We start from the raw sequence: 24,810 nt of genomic DNA, 5'->3' as shown, positions 1-24,810 counted from the left end.
CATAACACAAAATGCTCCCAGAAGCTAAGCGTAAAGACTGATGTGATGACCAGTTTTAGGATCACAGAATGCTATAAAATCAGATGCTACTTTTGTGCCGTAAGTCACAGTTCAATCCAAACCAACCACCTTCATATGTAATTTATCCTTTGAATTTTTGTTGTATCTCTAGATACCAGACTAGGAAGTGACCCATGTCTTGTGATCGGTTTGACACTGTGCTGATTGAAGAGCTTAAAGTTTCAAAGAGAATACTCTTGAGAAAGTAGGCAGACCTTGAAATGCTTTATGCATCCAGTGGCTCTGGGTGGTCCAACCACTGCTGCACTGAATTACCACAGAGATTTAAAGGATTATGCTCGCTGGGCTAAATGCCCTTTGCAGAGCTTCACTCCAAATTCCCATCACGTGGATGGCACTTGTATACAAATACTGCTCAAGCAGATTTGGCTCAGCGTGAATGGAGCTCTTCTCCCAGGAGCTGATTTCGGCTCTCTTAACTTGGAGGCTTCTGTTTCAGAGCTCCCACGTAGTATTTGTCAAAATTAAATCCCAACTCCAGTGTGGCTTCTGAACAAAGTATGTGCGTGGGTGTGTATGTGTATGTGTGTGTGTGTTTCTGTGTGTGGTCAAGGACAGAAGCTGATCTATAGCATAGACATAGTTCCAGGCCAGGACACATGAACAGCATGGGGGACGTGCACTTCCTTCTGGTGTTAGAAAGACCAATTCCTGAGTTATATTTAAGAGGAGGAAGGGTTTTTCTGTCTGGCATTTGGTAAAAGCCTGGTTACCTCATCTGTTGCTTTGTGGGCTCAGTTCCACAACAAGTACTATATGCCTGCACACATTGCAGCAGGGTTATCCACACAGAGCACTTTTAGACCCAGTGTGCAGAAGTGGCTGTTCCAAACCTCTTTGCTCTCACACAGTGTTCTATCCAGAGATTATGCCATGGTATCATCTGGAGTGTTTTTTATTCTTTCCAGATATGACCCAAGTAAATGGTCCTTTATGAAGGTCCAGAAAAGAATGCAGAAACATTATCATGGCAAACACATGCATGGAGGTTTTTCCTCAGGCAAGTCAGTAAACTCCTTCACACCAAACAGTGCCATTGGGGTTGTAAAACCCTCTGTGTGGAGCTAGCATGGCCTTTAGTGTTTTCACAAGCTGAATGAACACTATCTTCCAAGTCATTGTATCCCTTCCCCCCAATTCCAGTCTTCCTCTTGATTCTAAACCTTTCCAGAGAAAAAATATTTGTGGGTCATTTTAAATGTTAGGTGATGCATAAGATAAAATGTATCTTATTCTTGATGTCACCCTCCCTGCTAAATATGGACACAGATAAATAAAACATTTAACAATTGTTAACAAGTTTGTATTTGATCCTGTTTAGAGTTTTATTTACAAAGCACATAACTCATAGCTTTGTCTATGGTTTCATATGTCAAAGGAAATTCTATTATTATTTCTCTGTCGTTGAGTTTATTTTTTATATGGAAACTTTGAAACGAAGTGATGAAAAATAGCTGGAGAATGCCTATAAAAGAAAATATCTTCTTTCTGACAAGCACCAGAGGGCGCTGTGAGACATAGAGATGAATAGATGGGGCTCTATAGTTATTTAGACAAATAGATACAAAAGACCCAATCTTTTGGGGGAACATTTATTACTTTAAATTGCAAAATTCCTGAATCTAATAAATTATACCTTATTCAAATTTTTTTCTGTAACTTTGCTTTGGAGGGAAAATAATGATGTGAGCATGCCATAAAACAGGTATGTTTTGCTTTAAGAAAAGCTAAAATTAAAAAAAAATTACCTCACAACTATAAACTAGTTGATGATTTCCATTACAAAGGATTAATCATTTACTCAACCCAGCAGTGAATTTTCCTTATATTTATTTGATATAAAAAGTGGTGAGAAATTTTTGGTCATCTAGTGCATAGAGTAGTGTACAAAGACTAGTAAATCAAATAACACCAACAAGATGAAGTGAGACTGATATCCATATCTAGTGGGACAAAATAGTTTATTGTTTAACTGGGGATATTTTTGCAAGTGAAAGGGAGAAGTTTTAGTAATTACTCTGAGACATGAGTGTAAATGGGGACAGTCTTAGATAAACTAGTAGTAGGAATGTTGGTGTGCTAGTTCAGAATCTGAACAGTGATATATACTTCTATGGGCTTACCTCTCTCCTAGACATTAATCACTTCCCAATACCTTTCCAGCCCTGATCTATCCTCAGAGTGGCAGTCTCCAGTCTCTAACTGCCTTCTGGGCATCTGGAGACAATTCATTCTTAAAATGTCCAGTGTATTCCATTTTGCATTTTTATTCTTAATCCTCTATTCATCTGAGACAGAGTTTCCCTCCTTTCTCCTCCAATTGGTCACCAGGTCTTTTCTTCTTCCACTTGTCATTATGGCTTCTCTTCTTCTTCCCTACTACCACAGTGTCAGTTCACTCCAGTGTACTGCAAATCCTTTTCAAATGAAGGTAAGACAGCAACCAACCACTCTCTTGTCCAGACTACTATGGCAGTCTCCCAAATGTGTCCCAGTACTCTGAGTTATCACTGTCCAATCTACTACTCATACTGCTGAGGAATGTGAATCAGATCAGCTGTTCTGAGTAAACACTTCCATGACTTCCAAAGTACATAGGATGAAGTCTACATGTTCTTGAACATGGTGGGCAAGGTTCTTCATAATTTATGCACTGATAAGTTGTTCAGTATTATCTCCTGCTTTTTGCCTTGGCCTTATGCAAGGCTAAGGTCAAATTTCTTCTAGTACCAAGAACATACTATATTGCTTCAAATCCTTGCATTATAGCACTTTCCACTTGCTTGGAAGTTTTTGATAAACTGCTACTCTTTCTCAATACATAAGTCAATACCTTCTCTGAGAAGCCTCTTAGTGTACCTCTGCTGAAAGAGTTTACTATTCCTGCCTTCCAGCTATCCTTCAGCTTGTACCATGCCTCCATCCCTAAATGTTGTGTCACAGTTATGTTTTAAAGTCAGTTTCCTACTAGGCCCTTGAGAGAAGGACTTTCTATTTACTTCAGTACATGTGGCACCTAGCACATCAACTTATATGCCAGGTATATAGTCATGGTTCTGAAATAGAAGTACAAAATGCTTTTTCATCCTGCCTTTTTGAAAGAACCAGTAATGAGGCTAGATATACTTTCCTTTTAGTCTCGAGGATGTCTTTGCATGAGTTGATATACAGGGTCTTTTTGCTGTGGCTGATGAAGTAGGAAGGAAAGCAGAGATGGAGGTGGAGGAGGAGTAGAGGGGATGGTACAGCACCCCATAAACCATACTTGCAGACTGGGATCTGTGACTCTAGGCTTTGCACAGCAGACCTTCAAGATCCAGGCAGTGAAGAGCAGCCCAGAGATTGGGAAAGAGCCACCACTTCCACCTTTGTTTACAGCCCAGTCCCACTCTGACTGAGCCTAGTGGCTCTGGGAATATTGGAGAGTGAAATGTTGGCATGGTCTCTGGTATTTTCATTACAAATGTGATAAACGGCAGCCACAGGGAGACCCTTTCAAGCCCTGGCTGTTTGTGAACACAGATGGATGGGTATCTTTTAGGGAGTTCCCAGAAGAAGGTGGTGGGAAAAAGGCTCTAGGACTTTCCAATTGGGGGTTGGAGGACTTAGATATGGAGGTTGGCACAAAACCAGTAACTTGAAATGAATACAATTTGTGAGATTTCACAAACAGAGGTATTACTTGTTAAGTTCAAGAGGCAACATTAATATGATTTTATCACTGTGGGAAGATTCAGTAAAATCCTTCATTCTACTTAAAGCTGAATATTAGTTACTTTCTTGACCAGGCTTTCTGTGGCAAAGCTTTCCTTAAATTCTTCTAAGATGTAGTCATGGAGTTTTCTAGACCAACAGCTTAAAGGATGCTTGAGACATCATCAGGAACACTTCTGGACATTTGTTTTGAAAAGTTTCAGTATGTTCTTGCACCACCAGGACTGTTAGAGGCAGATGTTATTTGGAACAAGAATTGGTGAGAACAGCTGGGTGAAAGTTCCCAATAGCTTTATCATCAACTTCCTGCTTTGATGGTCTGATCTTGTCACCCAGGAACCTTTTCTACAGTGATGTCACTTTTAAACTTGCATTTTTTTTCCTCCTTGTGAATGCCTGCATTTAATTTACCTTTGAAGTGGGAAGACTGCACAACAAAAGGATCAGTAAGACTGTCCGAGCTAATCTGGGTCAAAACATTTCCTCGAGAACTGAGACACTTTTGATAATTCCAACCATGACACAAAAATGAATTAAACAATGAGTTTTCACAAAGATTTCTTTCTTGGTATTGCCTTTGAAACTTAAGGAATTTCACTGCTGCTCAGGTGCTGGTGGTTGAATTAATACACACCATTGCACAGGAACTAGGGACCAAATTTTCATATGCATTCTTAAAAAGGTAAATCTTCCAAGGATGAAACTGGAGTAATTTACATTTTTAGAAGCAAAATCTCTTAAAAGTAAGGAGATCCAAGGTCAGAAGAAAATACCAGAGTTAGCCTAATCTTTATTATCTCTCTCTCTCTCTCTCTCTCTCTCTCTCTCTCTCTCTCTCTCTCTCTCTAGTGGTGCTGGGGATTGGATCCAGGGTCTTGTGCATGCTAGGCAAGTGATCTACCTCTGAGTTATATCTCCAGCCCTATTTTTAATAGAAAAAACTTTTGTTTTGAAAAGAGTTTTAACAGTTTATAATGTCAAATACCAGGGTCTGAAAGAAGCAGTTCCAAAGTACATGAGGTAGCACTGGTGGAGAATTATGAGGAAGAGAAAAGTGTTAAACATTTTAATAGGACAAATATGGTGTCTTGTGACTTGTTGATTCATATATATTTGACAAGTATTGGGGATGGATGGATATTTTGCCATTAGGTTCTTGGGAAGGCTATTGCATAATCTCTCACATAGACTCTATATCAGTTTTAATGTTTTTCCTGTTAATCTGTAAATGTTCTTTACATGTCATGCTACCCTTAATATTTTCTCACTTGACTTGACTTTTTAACAAAATTAATTGTTTCATTGGTTTTGAGTTTTTTCTTGTCAAATTCATTACTTCTTTTATTATTCTTCACAAGGTATTTTAATATATTCTTATTTCCTTTTGAGGTTTAATAATTATTTAGTTCTATTTTCTTGTGGGTTTGAGATTTATGCCCAACTCTTTAACCTGTGTGAATTTTATTTTCAGTCTATGTTATAAAGTGAGGGTCAAAAGTGACTTTGTACCAACTTTCAAAATTGCTTTCTCAGCACAATTCATTCCTGTTTCCCCTCTTTTGTCCCTTAATGCATCCTTTAGCAAACATTTAAATTTTATATTCTACATAATAAAGTGTATTCTGGATGCTCTAACTCTTACCCATAAAATGCTAAGGCAAACAGCTGAATGACTGTACTAATTGCAACATATATCAACTGCATTAACCAGTAGCAAATACATAACACAGAAAGTTTACCATAAACAAGCACACCCATCGAAATGGGAGAAGACAGTGAAGATGTCATGTGCTAACTTTCTCCATGGGTGGACCTTGGTTTGCTCTAGGGCTCAAGGGTCACTCCACTTTTTTCTGGACTGTATTAAGCCACAGTCATTAGTGACTAGACAGACTCCATCAGCTAAACCCCATCTTTGAAGGCAGTCCCAGAACTGAACACTTACCTTTTCAACTAATTCCTCTATGTCAGACAGAAGGCTTTTCATTGTGTTCTCAGCATTGTTGATTTGTATCTTTCTTAGGACATACTGGTTTTCTCTTTCTGACAATTTTGTCTATGGGAAGAAAAGTTTTGTAAATTGTCAGTAGATGTGTACACCAGGTTTTAAAAAACATACATAAACCTCTTCCGGCCTAGAAGAATTCCAGGTAGAGTGTGACTCTGTTTCAACAGTGGGGGCCACATGAGTGGACTGGGGCTGAAAGTCTGTGGCAAAAGACCCTGCTCTGGGGTGGACTGGCCACCAGGAAGAAAGGACATCTTTTTCTAATTGGCACAAAGACATAATATAGGCTCATGGTATCCCTGGGTGTCCCTGATCTGGCCTTGGAGGAAGTGATCAACCCACCAGGATCAGTGAAAATAGACTCTAGAAACTCATTTCTCTCCTTTTGGTATAAAGGAAGCAATTTTCTTTGTTTAAAGCCACTTGCCCCTTCTTTCACATTTCTGAGGAGTTTGGTCTAAATATAGCTTTCCTTGGATTAAGCCCTTTCATTCTGGCACTGACTTCCTGTTAGTGACAGTGATATCCATCTTGGAGTGGTACCTTTGAGGAAGGAGGAGTTAAATGCTCTGGGGCCTGGGTCTGGGTTGATCAGAACTGTGTCCTGTGTCTAAGCAGGGTTGTTTGGTCAAGAACGATTTCTAAGTTTGAAATAGAACGCTCACTAAGATTCCACCCAGAGCTACAACTTTATGATGTTTGTTTTGGTTTAAACTGCATACTTTTTATTAATTGCTATGGATATCATTTACCTCTCCAAAAAGTAAGGAGCACTTACCATTGACAGGTGTTAGTCTAATTTCCCTACATATATCAACTCATTGAATTCTCTCCACAACCCATGAAATTAGGCACAACAATCATTCCCAGATGAAAAACAATGAAGAATAAAGAAGTTAAAAGACTTACCCCAGGTCACACAGTAAGTGTGAGATGGGATATAAATACAAGCAATCTGGTTTCAAAAGTTATGCTCTTTAACTATTAACCAACAAAGTAAAATTGTGCTGGTATTAATTCTATTGTACTTTTGGCTAACTATTATTGTTTTTAAAATTATGTTGGTTGCCATAGAAGTCTATCATTTGGGGGAAATGCCTGTTAGAGGTTAGACACAAAAGGATCTTTTTAGTCTATTTTTTCTACTACCTGCCTTTAAACCTGTTTATTTTGATAGAGCTGTGAGGAGAAACAGAGAGAGGGAGAGGAGAGAGAGGAGAGAGAGAGAGAGGAGAGAGAGAGAGAGAGAGAGAGAGAGAGAGAGAGAGAGATATGTTGGAAAAATGAGAGAGAATGTGTGTGATAAGGAAAGGTGGCAGAGAGAAAAGAGAAGTGTTCTGGAGAAACTCCTCAAAAGCTTGTAGATTGAGGCAAGGTAATGGTAAGTTTGTGGTAATGACTTGAACAACATATAGCTTCACAAAGGAAATAAGGGTGATTACCTTCCCTCAATAGATACTGGTCTTTAGTTATTTCATTTTATAGATGGTAGCTCTCAACTAAGACCAAGGCTCAACTTTTCATAATTCCAATGAAACTGTGGTTTCTGTTTAGAAGATCTACAGATTCAGCAATCTGTAATACAGCTATGGGCTCAGATATCAGAAGGGCGTAGAAGAAGTTACTAGGTGTGATCCTGTGAAACCCGAATACGAACACGCAGAAAGTACAACATTTCTGCATACTTTGAGGAGGTAGATGGTGGAGTTCATTTCATTCACGTGCCTGTGCGCTGCGGCACCCGATGACACGCTCAGCAGCCCGGATTTGCTTTCTTCAATGGACAGCGCTGCCAACCGCAGGTCGTCAGTCAGATCCCAGATGCCACTTATCACAGCCTGGAGGTCAAATGGGCAAGTCATTCTTCAGACTCAAAATTCACCTGGAAGCACACTGCTCTAAGGAGATTCTGAGTGTGTACTTCCTTGGTTAATACCAAATTTATATTTGTTTCCTGAGGAGCTGCTCTGGTCCACAGAACTAGTCCACATGTGGACCAACTGTACAACAGGGCACTATCCTCACTTAAAATATGACAAAAAACACAGGGCCACAGGGAAGGTGGTTAACATGAACACTGCACACTGCATTGAGAAAGAAAGGAAACACAAAAGGGCAAGCCATCTGCCAGATGCCCAGCAAGGAGGAGCCCTGTCTACTTTTCGTTAACCGTGGGAAAGCCCCTAGGTGATTCTACTCTAGGCTCTTGCTTGGTGCCAGCTAGTGAAGCACTATTTACAGAGCATCATCCCTTCCCCGTCAGCTTGTCAAAGTCAGCATTCAGTGCCAGTACCTCCAGGGCTCAGCTCCTTCCCTGGCCTGCCTCACTTTCTGTCTGGATATACTTCAGGAGGAGGAGGCCTGCGGGGGGTGTCACTGTTGACCTATGTCATGTCCTTCTCTCTGAGATGCTGCCAAAGTTTCAGGCTGTGCCTGGGCCATGGGAGGCAGGCCCCAGCTTTTCATTGCTTCTCACCTTTCACACTTGAGTGCCTCTGACCACTGCGATCACTCCCTGGGACCAGTGGTCAGAAGGACATTCATCATGTTTTGAAACCTGTCTTGACCCCCTTTGCAACTTGCCCTTTCCCTCAGGCTGTGCTCTGGTAAACAGAGACTAAAGGGTTAATGTTGTTAATATGTTAATTTGTTATTCGAAGGTTAATGTGGTTTTACTTATAAACTCTCTCAGGAAATGAGTCCCCAGCCAGCACATCAGGCTGCTCGGGGAGGTAGGCAGGGCCAGGCCAGATCTTGATGTCCTTAAATGGATCTGGCTGGGGAGGGGGATCTATTAGATCACTGTGCAAACTTTGCCCTGCTTGTGCCTCACATCCTGTGCCATCTTCATCATGGGATCACTGGTAATAATCTCTGCCAGAGGGATTCTGGGACGAAGGTACTTTTGTTTTGGGGAGGGGACGCCTAATGTTAGATAGTCTTTAAGTCAAAAATTTTGTTTCCAGGATAACCACTTGTGATTTGATGAACAGGTTGTGACGAGTAATCTAGCAAAGAAAGAAGTCAGGTCCGCTTTGTAATGCCTGACTATTTATTTCTGGTTCCACTTCAGATTTGGAGTGATTTGGGAAAAGGCACTTAGGTCTTTTGATCTCAGTTGTGATAGAAGTTATAAAGCATTGTCTGGGTATCAGGTTATCTGAGGACCTGGAGGGACATATAGAAACATGAGCCAAATGAGCCCCACTACTGGGATTTACTCACAAGCAAGATGCTGAATGTGAAGACTTGATAAATAAGTTATCTACAATAGAGCCATGTAAATGTAAACCACCTAGTTGACTGACTGGAATCAAGTGGACCACCAAGTAGCTTTGTGTAGGGTCCATTTGGTGGAGGGTTCAGGCAGGGTAAACCCAGAAGTGGGAACTGAAGCATCAGTTTCTAGAGAGAGTGATATTGCATAGTTCTTCTTAATCCCACACCTACAGCAAATTAGAGAAAGTGGGGTTAGTCAATCATGTGTGTTATTTTTACTTATGGTTGGGCAGTCCATGCCTGTAGGAGTTCAAACCTTCTTCTAAGCATTCTCCGGTCACACTGTTACATGGGCCTCCTCCACAATTGCACACTGTGGGAAACAAAGACAAGTGATTAGGGAATTATCTCTTAATGCTTAAAATAGGGCAACATACTCATGGTTTCTAGAAAGACTGGTTTTCTGTGTGTAATTCTTCAATGGGGATCAACTACATTCATCGTTAAGACTGTGCAATCTACAAGGTAGAGATTATGCTCATTGACCCAATGCAACTAGGGCAAACGGGATTATTAGAGGTGCCCTGAGGTCAAATTATATCTAAATTTTCTAGTATTCTTCTCTCAACTCTTTGGGATTCTGCCAAGACTATTCAATTACTTAGTCCAAAAAAATACTGGTACATTTTACAAGTACTAAATGGCCACAGAGAGTTCAGCACTCAACGTGAAATTGAAAATCATCCTTTCATCACAGATGGATTCTCCAATTCAATCCAACTTCAGGGTTGGTCCCTGCCATCTGTGAGGGAGGAACAGCCCCAAGAGGAGTGAGTGAGGAGGCCAGGAACAATTCTTGGCTCCCAAGCACTTGACCCTTGGCAAGATAGACTCCAAATCTCCAAATGATAGCTATCAGTGGGATGGCTAGGAATAATGCCAGGGAAACAATTAGGAACATATTTACATGAGTTTAAAAGACTGGAGAGCCCATCCTCATCTGCTGATGATTTTCAATACTGCCTTTTGGAAAAAAAAAAAAAACAAAAAACAAACAAACCAAAACCCCAATCTTTTCAGGCCTGCTCATTTTGAGTTTTTGTTTTGTTTTGTTTTCTTGGGTGCTGGGCATTGAACCCAGGCCCTCCCACATGCTAAACATAGCACTCCATCACTGAAACACACCCTTAGCCCCTCCACTGAGTTTTGGTGTGGAAATTAATTTGTAATATTTAAAGAGGAATTCCTAAAATATCTCTGCCAGTAGTAAACTGGAATAGAGATTTGATTTTTCCCTTCCCTTCAACTGCCTTTACAGATTAAAAAGAATGAGCTTCAGGGTGACATTCATTTATTACATTTCAGCTATATAATGTTCCACAAAATGCAGATTTATTAACTTCTCAGAAGATCATTTTTTATTGCTTCCCATATGGGTTTCTTTCTAAAAGTGACTTGCATCTTTGTCATTTAAATAAAGGCTTAGTAGATATTTGGAGAGTAAGGGCACCAACCTTCCAGACTTTGATTTTTTTTGTGTGTGTGTGTTGGGGATTGAACCCAGGGGTGCTTAAGCATTGAGCCAAATCCCCAGCACTTTTTAATATTTTATTTAGAGACAGGGTCTCACTAAGTTGCTGAGGGTCTCGCTAAATTGCTGAGGCTGACTTTGAACTTGTGATCCTCCTGCTTCAGCCTCCAGGGCCACTGGGATTACAGGTGTGCACCACCAGGTCCAGTCCAGGCTTTGATTTTACCAATACTCTTTCTGATGACCTCTCTCTCTCTCTCTGTCAAGTCTGACTGAACCCAGTACTTCTTTTGTTTTTGCCCTAAGTCTTGGAGTTATGGCTCTGGATGCATTGCTTTCTTGTAGACATGTTTACTTAATTGAGGTTTCTTCAGATCATATATGTACCGTCTGGATTTTAAACTTTTGGCTTCATAGGTCTTTTCAAGGGGGAGTCTGTTTCAGTGAAGGGATCTCCTGTAGAAGAATGCCATAAGAGCACAATACCTCCTTGTCCCTTCCGCTTCCTCAAAGTCACATAAGAGTAAGAAATTCTCTTACTCTTAGAGGGAAAAAATTTTACTTCTGAAGAGCTTCAACTCTACATGGCAAATGAATTGGAGAAATCAGGAATAAAACTTGTACACTTCATCTAACTGAAGCCTAATCAGAAAGATTTCTTACACTACCCCTAAAACATTATATTTTGAGAATTGAGGAAATGAGGTGGGACATGATTAAACTGTCTTGCTCATAGACTCTCTGATTGTTAATTTTACTAAACAGAAAGAGGAGACTAGCTGCCAGGATAGGAAAAACTGATATGAACCATGCAAGGTTTCATTCACTTCTCTGATCCTCATAGGTATCCACTGAGGTTGGATTATATCTTTGATCAAGGAAGGATTAAGATGATAAGACAAAATTCATTTGTGTTAGTTTTTTGGTTCATTCTATGTATGAGCTTAGTTACATTAATAGCCTTAATTAAAATTTCTAAACTGGTAAATTTGGGATGCATATTCCTGAGGAATGTATATTGCCCTGGGAAAATAAAAAGGGATGCTTCTTGCAATGTTTTCCCATGATAAAATTCTATTCTTTTTTTCTTTTTTTGTTCTAGGAATCGAACCCAGGGATGCTTAACCATTGACCCACATCCCCAGTCCTTTTTAATTTTTATTTTGACACAGGGTCTCTGTATTGCTGAGGACCTTGCCTAAGTTGCTGAGGCTGAACTAGAACTTGTGATTCTCTTGCTCAGCCTCAGTTGCTGGGGGTTACAAGCATGTGCCACCATGTCTAGCTCTAAGATAAATTCTTTATCTAAATTCAGGATTAATGAAGGGTCATGTCAGTCAGGCAGCTGACTAGGATTTACAATAATACTGCACCTGCACAGTCTTGGCTGTCCTGGCGTCCCCGTAGTATCCAGGAGCACAGCGTTCACACTTGAATCCTGTGGTGTTTCGTAAGCAATTCCTACATTGGCCAGTGACTTCATCACAATCTTCAAAGATCAAGTTGGGGTCTGAATTTCCACTGCAGTCACATTTTTACAGGTGCTTCCAATGAGCAAGGGGTTTCCATAGTAACCAGGAGCACATCTGTAGGGTGTTAACATTGTTAAATGTTTAGTATCCTTAGTTGTTATTCCTTTTTATGTTTTAAAGTCTTTCCTATATAGAGGAAGGTATAGTGGATATTTGTAGATTGCCCACCCAGAATTCATTCCTACTCCCCCATCTTCCTAGTAGACAAAACTTTGCTTCTAAGGAACTATCCCTCCTCATTGTGCTGTAGACCATTGAGTTCAGCTTGGTTCCAGATATAGGAATGTCTGGATTAAATTAGGGTATGGGGCATTGCTGGTCATATCCAGGGATTGGTGCACATAGCTGGTAGATGATGGGTGGGGCCAGAATTGCTAATGTACTATAATGAGATTGTGTCAGTAGGGCAGAGGTGAGAATGTCCTGGCCAAAATGTTAATAACACCTCTCCTGAGAAATATTGGTGGAAAATCATCATCTGTCTCGCCATAATGAATTACTTAAACAATCAGAACCAAGCATTCTCATGGCTCAAAGGGATTAGCAACAGGAGTGATTCCATGGGATTGTACTCTGACTCCTATTTGAGAGTCATGGAAAGGCATTCCTTCCATCTCCAGGTAAATGAAGAGGCCATCAGGCAGCACTCTTAGCTCCTGGTTGCCATCTTGTGATGGAGTGAAGTCAGTTTAGAGACACTACAGATGGCAGAGCTGGGAGTACCACAATAAATAGAGCTGGAGCCCACGATGCCATGCTGGATGTTTCCATATGTAAGCCTGCAGAGACCAGGCTCCTACCCTGCACTTACTATAGGGCAAAGCCAATGCCTATGGTCATACTGACTGGGCTCTTCGGGAGGGAGACCAGCTGAGTTGGAGAGTAGAGACTGAAATCTATCCAGCCTTTGCTAACCTTGCCAAACTGTGCACTCTGGGAAAGAAATGCCTTTCTTTATTTTTCCCAAATGTGCCAGGAGAGTCCCTGCCATGAGAGGTGGGACCACAGGCCCCATCTAAGCAGGGAGTGTGTTTCTTGTTATAGTCAATTGTTACCAGAATGTAGCCTTGAGGGAATGAAGAATTTTTTGTGCCAGATTTTCCTGTTTGAAGAAAAAAGTGAAAATTTGGAGTTTATGTGGAATTGCAATTTTTAAAGTTTGACTCAAGCTTTGAAAGAATATTATATAGTAAATCTAGACATGTTTTCTGGTTAATTGTGGAATCTCCTTTCCTGTTGCACTCTAACTAGCGGGGAAGATGAACTAGCTAGAGCTGAAGAGGAGTTCGGGAGTGACTGAAAGGAACATGGGTGAGACCATAATGGGAACGAAGGTCAGAAGAGAGTAGTTCTGATGTGACAGGGAAAAGAAAGAGCCAGGGGAAATTTTCCAGTGTGAGAAAAGTGATGGTGAAGGAAGCCAGTGCTGGCCTTCGGGTGCAGGATGGACTCCAGGCTGGAACAGGGAGACCAGGGTGGGGTACAGAGGACTTGGGTTGGGGCACTGGCCTTGGGAGTGGAGAGGAAAGGGAGAGCATTCCAAGGAAATCAACAGGCCCTCGCCAGTAATAATAAGACACTATGTTTTAAAAGGCTTCCCTTTAAAGAGTTGTGATTCAGAATACTTGAAAAATAGAGAAATGAAAAAAAAAATCCACACCTATAATCCTGGGATCTTAATAAAATGACTATTGTAGAGTTTGTGTATGTTCTCCTATTCTTCGTTCTTATGTCTCAGTTTTCCGGTACAGTTGTAATGATGGTGTGTATTCAGTCTTTATGTCCTTGCTTGCATTATGTGCCATAGCTCCAGCTATGTGACAGTATTACTGCAGACACTTGAGTAAAAGGCCAGAGAGGTCTGGCCTTTGGAAGTGGGGAGGCCACCTCAATTTCTGGGGTCACATAGCTAGGAAGTCACAGTGCAAGGCTCAGACCTCCTAACCCTGATGCTCTTTCCTTTGCTCCCTTCAGGACCACACTACAGCTGCTATTATAAATGATGAGTGAATCCTTTCAACAGAGGGACAATTCATGTCCATTTTATGTAAGCATAGAGGGAAACAGGAAGAGGAAAAAACACACAGCCCAGGCTCTGAAGGATAATAAGTGAACTAAACATCATTACACATACTATAATAAACTCTAGAAACCAAGTTGATGAAAAGATGAGAATGAATATAAAGACACCACAAGAGACACCAAGAGGAAATGTCCAGTGCGTCTTGTTATTCATACTTTCTCATGTCTTACACCTCTGTTCCCCACACCAGCATAAATTATCCCGCTATGGAACATGTGACTTGAATTTCTATCTTGAACATGTGGATTGATTTCTATCCTTTGCTGCAATTCACCAAAAAAACAATATTAGACCCTCAGGTCATTGAAATGAGATCTACTACTCCAATGGTGTAGCTGGAAATCTTGCGGACAGGGAGTAGAGGGCTTTCCCCAAGATCTTGTCCACATGCATTCCTTGCTTTTTTTGCATTTATTTCCACTGCATTTGCTCTCCACAGGTTGAACCCTGGTCTTTCACAAGAGAAAAGTCAAATTTTCTATGATGTATATTGGAATCTCAATCACAGGGAAACCTACTCTGACTTTCTCTGAGTTTTAAGAACATCTGTTTGTGGTAGTTCCAAAAGCAACTACTGCAGATACTACTGATTTCATAAAATGAGCATGTAAGGGTTTAATTTTTTAGTGAAAAAAGTGAAAATTTGCATGCAAATCCATGTGTCTGTGTGTGTGTGTGTGTGCATGGCAGCTGGAGCATGGGAAATGAAATGACATGCTTCTGGTGTGCAGTTGTTTCAGCCCTCTTATGGAACTCTAAGTTTAATGCTTCCATTTCACAAGTCTGGCATTAAATGAATTAATTTATTAAGAGTTAATGATTATAACAGTTGAATAAACCAAATGCTATTTAGGTCCCACCCTCAAGAGTTAATGACAAAAGAATCAAAAGTTTCAGTAGTTTGGGATCAACATTTGAGGGCTGGGAATGTAGCTTAGTGGTAGAACACTTGCCTAGCATGTCAGAGGCTAGGTTTAATTCTAGTAATGAAAAGAAAAGAAACACACACACACACACACACACACACACACAAATAAAACCCACCAAAAAACAAAAAAAACAAAACAAAACAAAACCCAAAAAGCAAAAAACAAAAAACGTCAGCCTGGTTCAATTTTTTTCTTCCATATCTCATTTCTAGATATATTAATGACTTGTTCTATCTAGAGAAAATAGAGTTGATAAGTTTACAAGGCAAATGAAAACCACATATGAACTTTGTCATTTCATTAGTGATCATAATACTTGGGTAAATCAGAAACCAAAAGATAGGTGTGTTTGGAGAAAAGATGATTTTGACTAAAAACTATTGTTTTGGGATTTTTAGGAGCTCTTCTCTTCTTCTTTTTCTCTTCTGTTTCTCCTCCCAGGATCTTACATCTGTCGCTGAATGACTTTTTCAAGGGGGCTCAAACTCCCAGGCTAGGAGGCACAGAAAATTTTCTGGGAGGGTTGTCACTCTGAAGGTGTCCTTGAGGGTAAATAAGATGTTAAAAGAAAGAAGAAAGCACCTGTTCCATAGTAGGTGCCATTCAAATGTTCTCCACTTTTTATGAAAGAACTGGGAAATAAGAAAAGGAAATGCATGCAACCTATTCAAGATTACACGCAGGAGTCCAGAGGCAAGACCCGAAGCAGGCGGTCATAAGACCTCTGCAAATGCTAGAACTGATAGCTTGTTTGAAGGACTTGGGGTCTTCAGAAAGAATTAGACTACTTTTCTGTATCACAGAAAGTCTCAATAACTGTTAGCTTTCTCTTTGGTCCTTTTTCTTATTCTTCTTTCTATCACTAAAGCCATTCTCAAAATCATTATCACTGTTATCATCATTATCTTTGAGGATACTCTGTTCTGCATTTTCCCTTAGAATTTCAAGGTCACCTGGATATGCTTTAATTTGCCCCATTCTTCTTTCCTAATCCTCAGCAATAAGACCGACATGATAAATCATCATAGAGTCTTAGCACATTTCTTATTTCAGCACAACATCAAATGAATGAAGTTTATTCTTCAGGCTGCCGAAGGAGGCAATGTGGAACACGGAAGCACTGAGATCATGTTAACTTTGTCAACTGAACACTGCAGTGAACATGCAGAGTCCTGGGTTTTGTGTTGGGGATCCACCACTAACTGATTGTATGACCTTACATCAAGTCTTATCATGGCTCTAAGCTTCATGTTTCCTTGTCTTGAAAATGTTCTTCTTGTAGAGTAAAGGTCACCACTGGGATGAGGATGAGAATTGCAAAACTCCTTCTATAACAATGCTTGGGCATTTTATAATTATCTGCATTTGCAGACCTCTTCCATTTGCAATTTGAAATTTCAGTTCAGTCAGAGAGCAGTGACTTAGTCAATTCGGGTCAGCCTTTGCAATTTCCTGGAATGGAACAGGAGCTGGGGTCGGGGCATAAGGAGGAAGGAAATGACTGACTCTGGTCCCATCATTCCTTTCCTAAAGGAAGAGTAAAAGTGCTGTTATGTTTTCTCAGTTAAAAAAAAAATTACTTAAATATATTTAACTGAATGCCTGCAGTATGCCAGAACTCCGTGATGGACGAAGAGTGGGTAGACAAGACAGTGCTTTGTGGAGGAGCTCATAGTTTGTGTGATTTGTGAGCAAATGTCTTGTCTGTGTCTCGTTTCTTCCTATGTAAATAAGGTAAAGAGGGTACCTCAGAAGATTATTTTGAGGCTTTGATGTGTCATTATATGTCAAGTGCTTCTAACAGTGATAAACAGTAAGCACTTCAATAAATGTTAGCTGTCATTTTTACCATCATGTTCACAGTCTCAGTGCAAGACGATATGGTAAGTTACCCAGTTGTCTGGTGGATTGGGGAGCATACAGTTTAAATTGTGAGTGGAGACAGACTTTAGGAATGAGAGGGAGGCAGGGGCCCCAGCAGGCTAAGAATCAGGTTGCTAAGACAGGGCACAAGGCTGTGTTTGATCTCTGTTGTATGGCGGAGTAAGAGATAAAGTAAGCAAAATATGATTGAGGTTTCAGGCACCTCCCACTTGTATATAGTATGGATCCTTTTTAAAGAAGAGACATTTTCATTAAAAATACTCTCCAGTGTTCATTTCAATTATCTTTAAACAGTTCATACATAAAATTAGGTGGGAAACTCCTTATGCCTATGACTTTTATATGTCTTGAAAACCAAAACAAAATTTCCAATAAAACAAAAACACAACTACCAACTCATCCAATTAAATTAACAACATTAACTCAAGACAATGGGTGATGTCCTGTTACCATGAATGGCCACCAGCTGCATGGCGAGATATTTCGTCTGAGTTCCCTATGCACATGTGCTGTGTGATGACTCCTCTCTCCCACCAATTTTCCCCTTCAGAATCTTTAGTTTTACAGTTTGCCTTGATGTCATGCCACTTGACCATTGATTGCCTGTAGCATGTCCTTGACACACTGTCACTCCTGTAAGGTTCTCCCTGCACTGAGGTAGATCTCCCTTTGTTATAAAGGATTCTATACAAAGTTCAGAACATAAGTTGATGAGCAAAATTATTGATTTTTTAAACATAAAATTAAGTAATATCTCCTGGGAACCCATAAATCTCCAAGAATATTTCTAAGGACATCAGGGGTTCTGAGGCTGCAGTTAAGGAATACTTTTCTATTACACTGGTGTGGTATTAAAGGCCGTAGTTCACAAAGCAATGAGAATTCTGGTGCATGAGAACCCCAAAGAAAGTTTCTAGGCTTTCCCCTTAGATGTTGTTTTTCAGGGGGTGGTAGAATAGATAACGGGGAGTTTCTAGGAGACATTACAACATAGTTATTTGAAAAATCACTTGTATTTGAATGTGTTCCCCAAATTTCATGGGTTGGAAATTTAACCTCTCAAAAGTTCCACATTCATGGTATTTGAGTAGTGAGTGGGGCCTTTGGGAGGTGATTTGATTCTCCATTCTTGGGTTAATAGGTAGGCATGTGAGTGACTGGTTTACAAAAGTGAGCTTTCTCAGGCTAGCTTGCACTGTCGGCATGTGACGCCCTGTGCCACTTCAGAACTTTCAGAGTCCCACCAGTAGGAAGGCTCTTGTCAGATATAGCACCTCAACTTGGACTTCTCAGCCTCCAGAAGTATAAGAAATAAATTTATTTTCTTCATTGATTATTCAGTTATAGCAACAGAAAACAGTCTAAGACACCACCACTTGATGAAATCATCTCCCAATGCAGAAAGATCTACAGTGTTCTTGGTTTGGATTAATTTGTACTCTTGTTTGAAATTGGTATCCCACACAAGTCATTGCATGTTTTGAAAAGCTCTTGTAGAGAAGTTCAAGTTCACTAATACATTGACAACATAGATTAGGTGAAGCTTAACTCAACCTAAGAACTTGGCTATTAAACTCAAACAGAAACCCTCCCCTCTATCCTCCCAGGGTCAAACACAAATCAGAAGCAGCTAAGGCTACCCTCTTTTGAATGCTACAGCCCCTCCATGGGCAGAAGTGACTTCTTCCTCCTACATTCTTGAGTAGATTTTGCTTGTCTTTGTGTTTACCATTTACTTTTTTCTGCTTTGTAATGAATGATTTTTCTGGTTGCCTCATCCTCCCTTAGCCTTGATGTTCCTTGAGGACAAGAGACTGTGTCTTAGATGAATCTATGCTGTACCCCTTCTGAACTGAATGTAAGATTGATTTTTGATGTAAAAGATCTCAGTAATTTCCATTTAAGAAAGGTAGAAGAGGGGTGAAGGTGTGAGGCAGGGTGAACCATAAGAAAGAAAAAGTGAAGTCCCTCAAACAGGGCTTCCCATAGAGAGGAAAGGTCTTAGTGGGGAAGCCTACTTGGTTGGTCCCTTGGTTGGTGCAGCCTCCTGTCAAAGTGAATAACATCAGCAAGGGTTTCCCCTGTGTATCAGAGGCTCATCTTAGTGATTAATTGTCAAATAGGCACTTGGGAAGAGCAGAGTAAAGACAGGACAAGAATTCAGACTTCTAAGCCCAAAGGTTCAAATTCCGTGTCCCTCCCTTAGAAGCAATTTGACTTTAGACCACTCCCATTACTGCCCTCAGCTCAGTTTCCTCGCAGGCAAAATGACAAGATGAGACCTCCTCTCAGAGTGGTTGTTGAGGCTGACCAGTGAGGAATACAAAGCAACAAGGACACAGGAAGCAATTCGTAAGTGACACTGTTTCGTTCAAAACATAATTTTTAGCTAAGGAAATTGAGATTCAAGAAGCACACATTATGCCAGTAGTGGCAGGTGGACAATGACCACAATGACCACAATGACTTGAGCTGCCATCAGTTAGTTTTCATGGAACATTTATTAAGTGCCAGGTGCTGTGCGAAAAGTTTTCTGGTATCAGCTCGAAACAGCCCTATGAGGTGGATTCCTTCATCTTCTCCATTCTATAGATGTGGGAATGGCAATTAGGTTAAATAACTTCCCCGGGAGCATCACAAAGTGGTAGAGCTCAGGTACAGACTGATGCTAAAACTCTTACCACTCTACATCCATGTCCCAAATTCTTTCTGGATCCTATAATTCCAGACCCTGACCCAGATTTGTTATCTACAGTCCCACAACTGGGGTGGGCACGCTGTCCTGTGCCAGGGTGGGGGGCCACTCTTGTTGACAGAACACTTATCTGCATGACTATGCTGTCATGTTCCCTAGGGCCGAGGCTAGTTCACTTTTACCAGGCCTTGCACTCGATCAGTAGAGCTGTATTTAGGGACATTAACTCTTCTCATAAAAACCATCATGTACCCACTAGCAATGTTGCTGAGTTCCTAACTGACTACACTGAGTTTAACCTAAAATACTGAGGAGGTAAACTTCCATCACTGGCCAATTAATAATCTCTCAGACCCCCACTGAACCAGACAATGTGTAATCAGGATCTTCATATTCCTGTGTTCCCAAGTAAGGAAATACAGAGTAAGTGTGTCGTGTGTCATGAACATTAATCAACCCAATGTATTCTGATCAACCTTGTCAGTCCCTTCCAAGGGATGAAACTCACATGAGTCCTCAGCTCTCAGTTTCCCTCTTAAGATAGAAACAACAAAAAAGGAAACAATTCAAAGATCTTGAGTGAAAGAATTATCTTCATTTTACACATTTAATAATCATAATAATAGTGTAGAAATTCTCTCTGTAACGCAGACACTGTGACTTCTTTTGAGTTCCAGAATTACTTTTTGAGAGACTTGAGTGTTTTCTTTGGAAGCAAGATTGCTTATAATTAAAGGTTTACTGTTCAAATCCCAGGCTGCATTTTTGAGCCCCAATCTGGTGGTGGTGGGGGTGGGGATTGCCCTGAGTGTGCTGTCACTGAGAGGAGCAACCCACAGACATGTGACTAGACGGGAGGTTTGACTAGTAGCTCTGGAACCTTTCCTCCCTGTCTTCACAGAACTATACACCATTTAGCTAACTATACACCATTTAACTGCCTGAACACAATGGTGAGGCCAATGTTAATGATGTTCCTATTAAAAATTTAAAGACCTCTCTTCTCTTTCAGTGAAAGACATTTCATCTTAGAAAACTGTGAGCAGCCAACTGGTGGGCTAATGGCAAATATCTTAGGAAATCATTTAGTAAGAAGCCTTGCACACATCCTTACTACCAAGGTCTTCCTTATTTGAGCAAAGCCCAGAGCAATGTTAAAACACGAATTCAGAAAATCCAAACTCTCATGAGTTTCAGGAGATGGAGTAAAAATGAGTTAATAGGCTAAGTGCTTTTTAAAATTGACCCAGGAAGCCTCACTCTTTGTGTGTGTGTGTGGTGTGTGTGTGTGTGTATGACACTCATTGTAGTACTTGTTCTCAATGATGGAGTGTTAATAAACCATCTAGAGAATCTTCTCGACATGCACAGACTCAATTTCCTCTTTCCCTATCTTTTCATCCTGAGATGTAGTCCTAGCTTAGACCCCAAAGGAACCTATGGCCATAGCTGTTTCAGGGCATGAGATTTGGGGAAAGTTCCTCCAAGGGATTCTGGAATGTGGTTCTCCAGTCCCTCTTAAGCATCCATTCCAAGACGTACTGAAGAGAAGCGTGGCAGAGTGATGAGTAAAAAGCAGAAATCTTCCTTAGGTCCACACTGAAAATGGAGAATTTTATTCACCTACCTTTCACAGTTAGGTCCAGCATAGTTTTCTTTACAAATGCACCGCACAGCTCCATTTTTCCTATAGCAGGATTCTGCAAAACTAGAATTGTAAGTGAGTGTTAGAAGTCAATTCCATGTATCATTGAAAAGACTATCTTAATTTTTTATTACATCATTTCTACCTTGTCCTCCTCAAATTTTAATGGGTGTGATCATTTGCTTTATTTATTTAAATGGAAACATCACCTTTCAGGAAAGTTTGGACCAGCAGGCTCAGAGAGAAAATACTCCAATGGCAGGATCGTTTTCCAAGTACACCCTTACTTCTTCATAGAGATACTGCATTATTTTTGCTTAAACCTGTGGGAATTTCTAGCATATCAGATCTATCTATCTATTTTCTATATAACATCTACATTTCAAATATGAGTCTCAAATATGCTTCAAAGCTAGCAGTAAAATAATCAAAATTTACCTCTGATTTTAGGTTAATATAAGAATTTCCTCTTATTCCCACCACTTTATCTATATACATTTGAAACTTTCCCCATATTTTTTTCCACAGTAGACCTCTTCTTTTAAAGATCAGAAATAGTCCTGAATTATATAATCTCCACAGAACCTTAATTTCTTGCCATGTATATCTTAAAGATTAGGAATTGTGGTGAAGAGATTGGTTTATCAAAGTCACAAAGCGAGTTGTCAAGCGACAAATGGGACTCACAATAAAAAGATTTTAGTCCATGGAACCCCTCTTTTTGTTTTTACTATAAAAAAATTAGGACATAGGGCAGAAATGTAATTAATATATTGGTTCAACAGAATAAATAGCTATCCTAATTATTAAGGTAGGAGAAATGTAGTATTAATTTTCAAAAATTTACAGGGGAAAATTTGCAGAGACAAACAAATCGTGTGAGGTGTAGGGGTGTGAGTTCAAAATTTTAAAGACTTTTAAATTAGTTTAGGCTTAAGAACTAGGCAATCGATGGAGTTTGGCCTGCTGCTCTCACATTCCTGCTTGTATCAGCAATTTTACCCTAATGATCTCTGAAGGAAAGCAAATGGATGTGTTTGCTTTGTTTTAAGACATTTATAAAATCAGTCAGAAAATGGTACGTGCTTCTCAGTGCAAGTCAATACCACAATTTATTTTCTCTAACAGTTCGGTAAAAACATCCCAAGGAAATTACATTTCCTTGGCCTTTTACCCTTTATTTTGCTTGTTCTTATTCCTCAGCTGACTTAAAGAAACGCCTCAGTTGAGTTCAGAACATGAAAAAACCCTCATGCATCTTTCTTTGAAGGTGTTCCACCAGCAGACCGCCCACAGCTCAAAGATGAGATATCTGTGGGGGTGTCTGAAGTCGCCTGCCTTAGTCGATGTCCTACTGTTTCAAACAGATGACATTTTCCTTAATTGGGGTGATTACCATAGCTACTGGTAGACGTGGGGGATGTCTGATCAACCCCAAAATAAATAAATAAACTCTTTGCAAATGGTCCCTGGGAACAAAGGCATGGTCATGGGTTGCAGTGGGGCAGACTCAGAATCGACACCAGTCATCCGACAAGGTTTTTTTGGTTTTCATAAGACTTAGCCATTTGTTTTTCTTAGGGCATCTTCCATTATTGGCTAGGCAAATGACAACACGGGGCCTTTCTGAGCCCATTCTAGCCACTGTGGCACCCCCTTCAAGGAAGGATGCTTTTTGCTTTGAGAAAACCATCAGGGAACACAAAGGAAAACATTCAGTCCTTTGTTTACTTAACTCCCTCCAGCATTATTTCCCTGCTTCTGATGTGGCTACTGTCACTGGAAATCCAATCCTGGATCTGTAGGCTCCACCCAGGGATCTTTCAAGTGGGATTCAGATTCCATACCAGGTGCCTTTTGTTTTAAAAAAAAATGTTATGACACTTTAAATTTTATAGAATGCAGCACTCTGAATACTTTTTAAAAGGCAGAAAGAGACAAGGGACATTTGACTTTTGGTATGATACCTTGTTAATATTTGAGGTCAGATAAACATAAGTTGATAATAAGAACAAATCAAAGGTTAGAACTTCATAGGACCTAAGCAAAGTTTTTTCAGTGCTATGATCACAGATTACCCACTACCTTCCCTTTGACAGCCAGTATTTCCCCAATAGTAGAACTTCCATCACAATAGAGAAAATTCTGTAAAATCTCAGAGATTCCTCTCCCTGCCACATAAAGATGTTTACTTATAAGTAACATATTTTTTTGTTTTAATTTTCAGAAGATTTTCTGACCTCAACTCTGTTTTCCTCTTGGTGAGTATGCACTAACTTGGGAGCACATTGCCCAGGTCCCTCAGCTGCTGCTTGAACCCTGGATCTACTCACACACACAGAGCATGGTGGAAATGGTTGTTCTTATTGTCTTTGGAAACTACTTCCTTTTTTACAACACTTTTCAGGAGACTTATTACCCAACTGGCAAGTTTCTGCTTCATTTATTGGAAAAAGCTACCAGCCTTCAGAAGTGCTTCTTGCTCAACTCAAATATTGTATAATCAGACTCAAAAGGTAAAGAGTCATTTACTGTAGGAGCTTCAAAAATTGCTGTATTTTGTCCTATTTTAATGAAGACGAGACTTTTTGACTGTTTTATACACTTCTGTGTCACCAGTAACTAGTGCATGACTGGCTCATAATAAGTTCTCAAAAATACCGGCTTTTATATTGGCACATAATAAATGCTCAGTAAGTATATTGTATGATTTCATGTTGACAAGTCTTAGTCCAAAGGGAATGATGTTCCAAAAGCCTTGTATCTCAAGACATTAATGTTAGATAATTTAGATGAGAAGTCTGGTCATGGGGAAGGGGCTAAAGTGCAAAAGTGAGACAATGCAATTAGAAGGAAACATCTGAGAATGCCTTTCTAGGTTATGTTACTATCTAAAGGAATGGTCAGCAGCTCAAAGCTTGTAAAATCCCTTCTAAGCAGATGATGCTATACATTATCTATATTCACATGGTCGAATGACCAGAACTGGTTACTAGAAAGTTAAAGTAATATATTTAACAAAAGACTATATACCACAGCAGGGAAGAAGTGTGATAAACATCAGGTATGGCTAGGACTCATGTTTGAGAGGAGAATATTAATGAACAATTAAAGATTATACCTAGATGAGGCAAAGGGAGCTCATAAATCAGGACATCCTTGAGTGAAGAAAGCAGAACATTTAATGTTTGTGTTTTTTACTCTCACACTCTGTGCCATCCATCTTGCATGCATTATTAATATTATCAGACACGAAAGATCACACACAGACCAAGGAGGTAGTCTCGTGGTTTCTAAGGAAAGATGGCGCTGTATGAGTTCTGATGTCACTGACTGTCAGGCTTCTGTCTCAAGTTCTTGAGTGAAAAGTTAGTCAATACTAGTATTCAATTAAGGAAAACATTTAGGGAGAAATCCAGTTGCAATCCTCTCTTTTTATCAGTACGCATGAATGTGAATGTGTGTGTGTGTGTGTGTGTGTGTGTGTGT

General features: G+C 40.0%; 1 protein-coding gene across 1 annotated transcript in view; it reads right to left on the bottom strand.

Annotated features, from left to right (window-relative positions):
• Nucleotides 1–24,810, bottom strand: part of Lama4 (laminin subunit alpha 4) — a 136,066-nt gene that overhangs the window by 65,030 nt on the left and 46,226 nt on the right. The window contains 9 exon segments of the mRNA XM_047557628.1: nt 5,741–5,851; nt 7,489–7,626; nt 7,628–7,641; nt 9,302–9,330; nt 9,332–9,395; nt 11,172–11,178; nt 11,933–12,090; nt 12,093–12,139; nt 21,304–21,394. Coding sequence (XP_047413584.1) covers nt 5,741–5,851; nt 7,489–7,626; nt 7,628–7,641; nt 9,302–9,330; nt 9,332–9,395; nt 11,172–11,178; nt 11,933–12,090; nt 12,093–12,139; nt 21,304–21,394 — 659 coding nt within the window.

This window comes from Sciurus carolinensis, chromosome 7, assembly GCF_902686445.1.
Source record: "Sciurus carolinensis chromosome 7, mSciCar1.2, whole genome shotgun sequence".
Taxonomy (NCBI): Eukaryota; Metazoa; Chordata; class Mammalia; order Rodentia; family Sciuridae; genus Sciurus; species Sciurus carolinensis.
This window is presented reverse-complemented; position numbering and strand designations above follow the sequence as displayed.